Genomic DNA, 3,278 nt, shown 5'->3' on the forward strand with positions numbered 1-3,278 from the left:
CTCACTCTTTTGTGAGTGATGATACTGACAGTGAACTAACCGTTCACAGTCCAGTCTAAACATTGACAGTAAATAGAATGGACGCCAAATCAACGCTATTTGCCATTCAACGCTTTGAAGCCAGATTTGGGAACATTCCAACTTACATTCCACCTTAGCAACGCCAAACGCAGGTGCTGATTGGACAACAACAAGACTTCTAACGGTCAATCAAACCATGTTCTGATGCTCATTGGTCAATTTAACTTTTAAAATCTCTCTAAAATAAAACATCACCACAAAAAATCACCACCCTGGTAAGTTGGAGAGCAAGGGGACCTACTAATTGAGCGAAAAATGATCCCCCTGGAGTGGCATTTAAGGGAGATACAGGGTTTTATGTCTCTCATAGGAATGAATGGGATTTGGCCATTTTTTGGTCTTTTTGGGTCCAACCTTGGCTCCAACTTAGCTTCAACAATGAAATAGAATTTTGGCCTCCATTCTATTTACTCTCAATGAGTCTAAACAATCACTAAATGTGCATTTTGTCATATGAAAAGCGTGCTTATTGTCTAGACAAGATTGCGGAGTAAACAAATTGTACATACCTTTATCTACAGTAGGTTTTATTAAACAATGCACTTTCGACACAGCTTAAACAAGTTTAACCGATCCCAAATTCAATCTTGTGACGTTTGAAACATTGTGAGAGGACGAGAGGTTCTCTAATATTAAGTGTGTTTTTCTGCCCACAGTGGAAGCAGTCAGCAGTCTTGATTTCCATCTATTAATTATGCATTTAAGTGGACTTAGGTAATGAATTAACTAAAAAAAAATGTGACATGGTGCTTCTTTAAAGTTTTGCTTCTATGTTTTGCAAACTTAAAACGTATGTTAAAAACTGTTGGGAAACTCACAGGAGTTTTCAATTTCATTCTGACGAGTTGAGTTTAATTATGGTTTTATGCCTTGAGATTGCACATGTGCTCTATGAGGGCTGGGCAAATCACTAAGGTGCATTTTATCTTCGCTTCATCTGTCATACGGAGGGGAGAGAGAGGAAGGGAAGAAAGTATTGTGAGGAGATGAAAAGAGAGGAGAGAACAGATTACAGTGGGAACAGAGGAACTTTGTTGGAGTCTTGATGACAAGAGAAGAGACAAAAATGATTTGAGTTTCCTCAAGGAAAGATTAGAGGGTGTGGGAGGCTTAGGTGAACTTGGGTAAACATGAAAAGTGAGAGGTGGAGAAAAGAGATGGCTGAACACGTGTGCATGACATGATGAAGTGACTGAGCATACCTGACAATGAACAGATGAAAATACAGATCAGATCATATTCAATTCACCCTATAGTTGTTTTTCTCTTGCCCTGATTTTGTGAGTTTGTTTACAGCGGTGTGGCGTTTTGCATAATCCCCAGGTGTACAAAGAGACTAGGAATGTCAAGGCAGAATGAATGAAAATAAACACACTTTTATCTGATTTGTATTGACTGGCTCATGTTTTAGTATGCAAGTGAGCTTGTAACGTTGTTTCAGATTAGCATCTTTACCCTGTGCGATAAGCACTAAACTCTTGGCCAGTGGTGCGGCCAACCCAGGAGTTAACGGGCCAAACCAAACTACCTGGGCAACAATGCTCTAAGTATGTGACAGAAGTTGAGACTACACCCCAAGCTTTTTGGACAATTTGCATAGACGTAAACGTTTAACCTGCAATTTAGGGGAAACAGTAAGGCTTGATAACTTGTGAGTAGCCTGTACTTATTATAGACACAAAAACGTTCTGTCTTTCGATAATGAGGTTTAATAAACCCATTTAGTTTGTTGCTCTTTCTTTAGTCTTAACACCGAGGTATTCATTCCCACCAGGCCGAGCAGTGGCTTGGAGGAAGGCGGGGGTCGTGTGTCTTTGGTCCGGTGTGATCCTCCCACGGAAGGCGGTGTAGGTCGGTCTGTAATCGGACACCGGGTATTGGAGCCTGCCTTCGCCACGGTTCCCCGGCAAAGAGGCTATTTAAAAAACGAAAAAGAACGTGTGCGCCACTTCCCCACTTTATCCGAAGGTTCCCCCCAGCAAACACAGGGACACATTAAACACAACACAATCCTCCTTTGACATATCACTGCGTTCCGAGAGCCCCAGCGGCGGCATAGATGCCTGCAGCAGCGGCGCGAGGGGAACGGACTGACGCACAGCAGGAACGGCGCACGCCGTCCACAGTCGCTCCACATACGGATATACGCGCGCGGCTCACGGGGCTGGACGGGAGCTCGAGCCCCGGAAGGATCACTTGTACGGGCTTATCCGATGCATGAGACGGCGGCTGAGGCACGCGGTCTGACGGTCGGTGTCGGAATCACGCTGTGATTAACGGATTTTTTTTTGAACCCTAACCCTAACCCTGCCGGGACAGATGAATACAAATGAATTTAGCGACCCGAAGGAGAGATTGCAGAACCTCTCGACTCGACCCAAAGTAAGTGTTTGCTTAAGTACCGTGATGACAATGTTCTAACTGTGCGAGTAAGTGTCCAGTTCCTCTCTGTGCGGCGTTAGGGAACTCTCGGGAGTCCATGGTTAGCGGAAAATTCTGATATGCTCGCTGAATCCCTGAGTGTGTGTTGCACGGAATGAATGGGGGCTTGTTGAAGTGCCTCGGACCGAATGGCTACCTGTGTTGATTGGCTGTGGTTCAGCTCTGAGCTAAGCGACCTGAAAGAGCCCTGAGATTTCACCCGCAGGCTACAGCTGGCCTGCCGCTGAAGCGCCTCTGATGGTCACTGTGCTGTTTCTACGCCCTGTGGACGCACTTTGGGCATATGCGGTTGCTGCCCCGATTTATTGTCGTTAAAGGAATTGGCAGCTTTCCCTAATGTGGTTCAATCAATAGAGCATAGCCTACGGTTCAGGTGACAGACTACAAGACGGGGTTTGAGACTTTTAGTGAGGTTCCTTGACTTGAGGGTCGGTTATCCCCCATCCTCCATTCTGAAGATGCAAAACTTTTTACGCACTGTCGCCTGTTCTATTTGGGACAACTGATTTGAATTCACCGTTAACTGAAAGCGCGCGGCGCTCTGTGGAAACATGACATGGCCCTCCTCCTGCGCACGACGGAAGCGCACCGCTTCAAAGACGCATAGAGCTCCATAGTTCTCCATCGCAGCGGTACGTGCGCGTGTGTCTGCCTGCACGCGCCAGCGCGCGCGTGTGTGTCGGAAGCTATGTTTACTTTTGCGTTTGCTACTATGTGGTTAACACACAAGCACACACACAGCGTTGACAGTAGAA

The 3,278-nt window shown here is 45.8% G+C and overlaps 1 protein-coding gene across 1 annotated transcript in view; it reads left to right on the top strand.

Moving 5' to 3' along the window:
• Positions 1-2,009: 2,009 nt before the first annotated feature.
• The window catches only part of LOC134458518 (collagen alpha-1(XXVII) chain A-like), a 69,084-nt gene continuing 67,815 nt past the window's right edge, over positions 2,010-3,278 (top strand). The window contains exon 1 of the mRNA XM_063210867.1: positions 2,010-2,463. Coding sequence (XP_063066937.1) covers positions 2,411-2,463 — 53 coding nt within the window. The 5' untranslated portion in view covers positions 2,010-2,410. The remainder of the gene's footprint in view (positions 2,464-3,278) is intronic.

Source organism: Engraulis encrasicolus, chromosome 11, assembly GCF_034702125.1.
Source record: "Engraulis encrasicolus isolate BLACKSEA-1 chromosome 11, IST_EnEncr_1.0, whole genome shotgun sequence".
Classification (NCBI taxonomy): domain Eukaryota; kingdom Metazoa; phylum Chordata; class Actinopteri; order Clupeiformes; family Engraulidae; genus Engraulis; species Engraulis encrasicolus.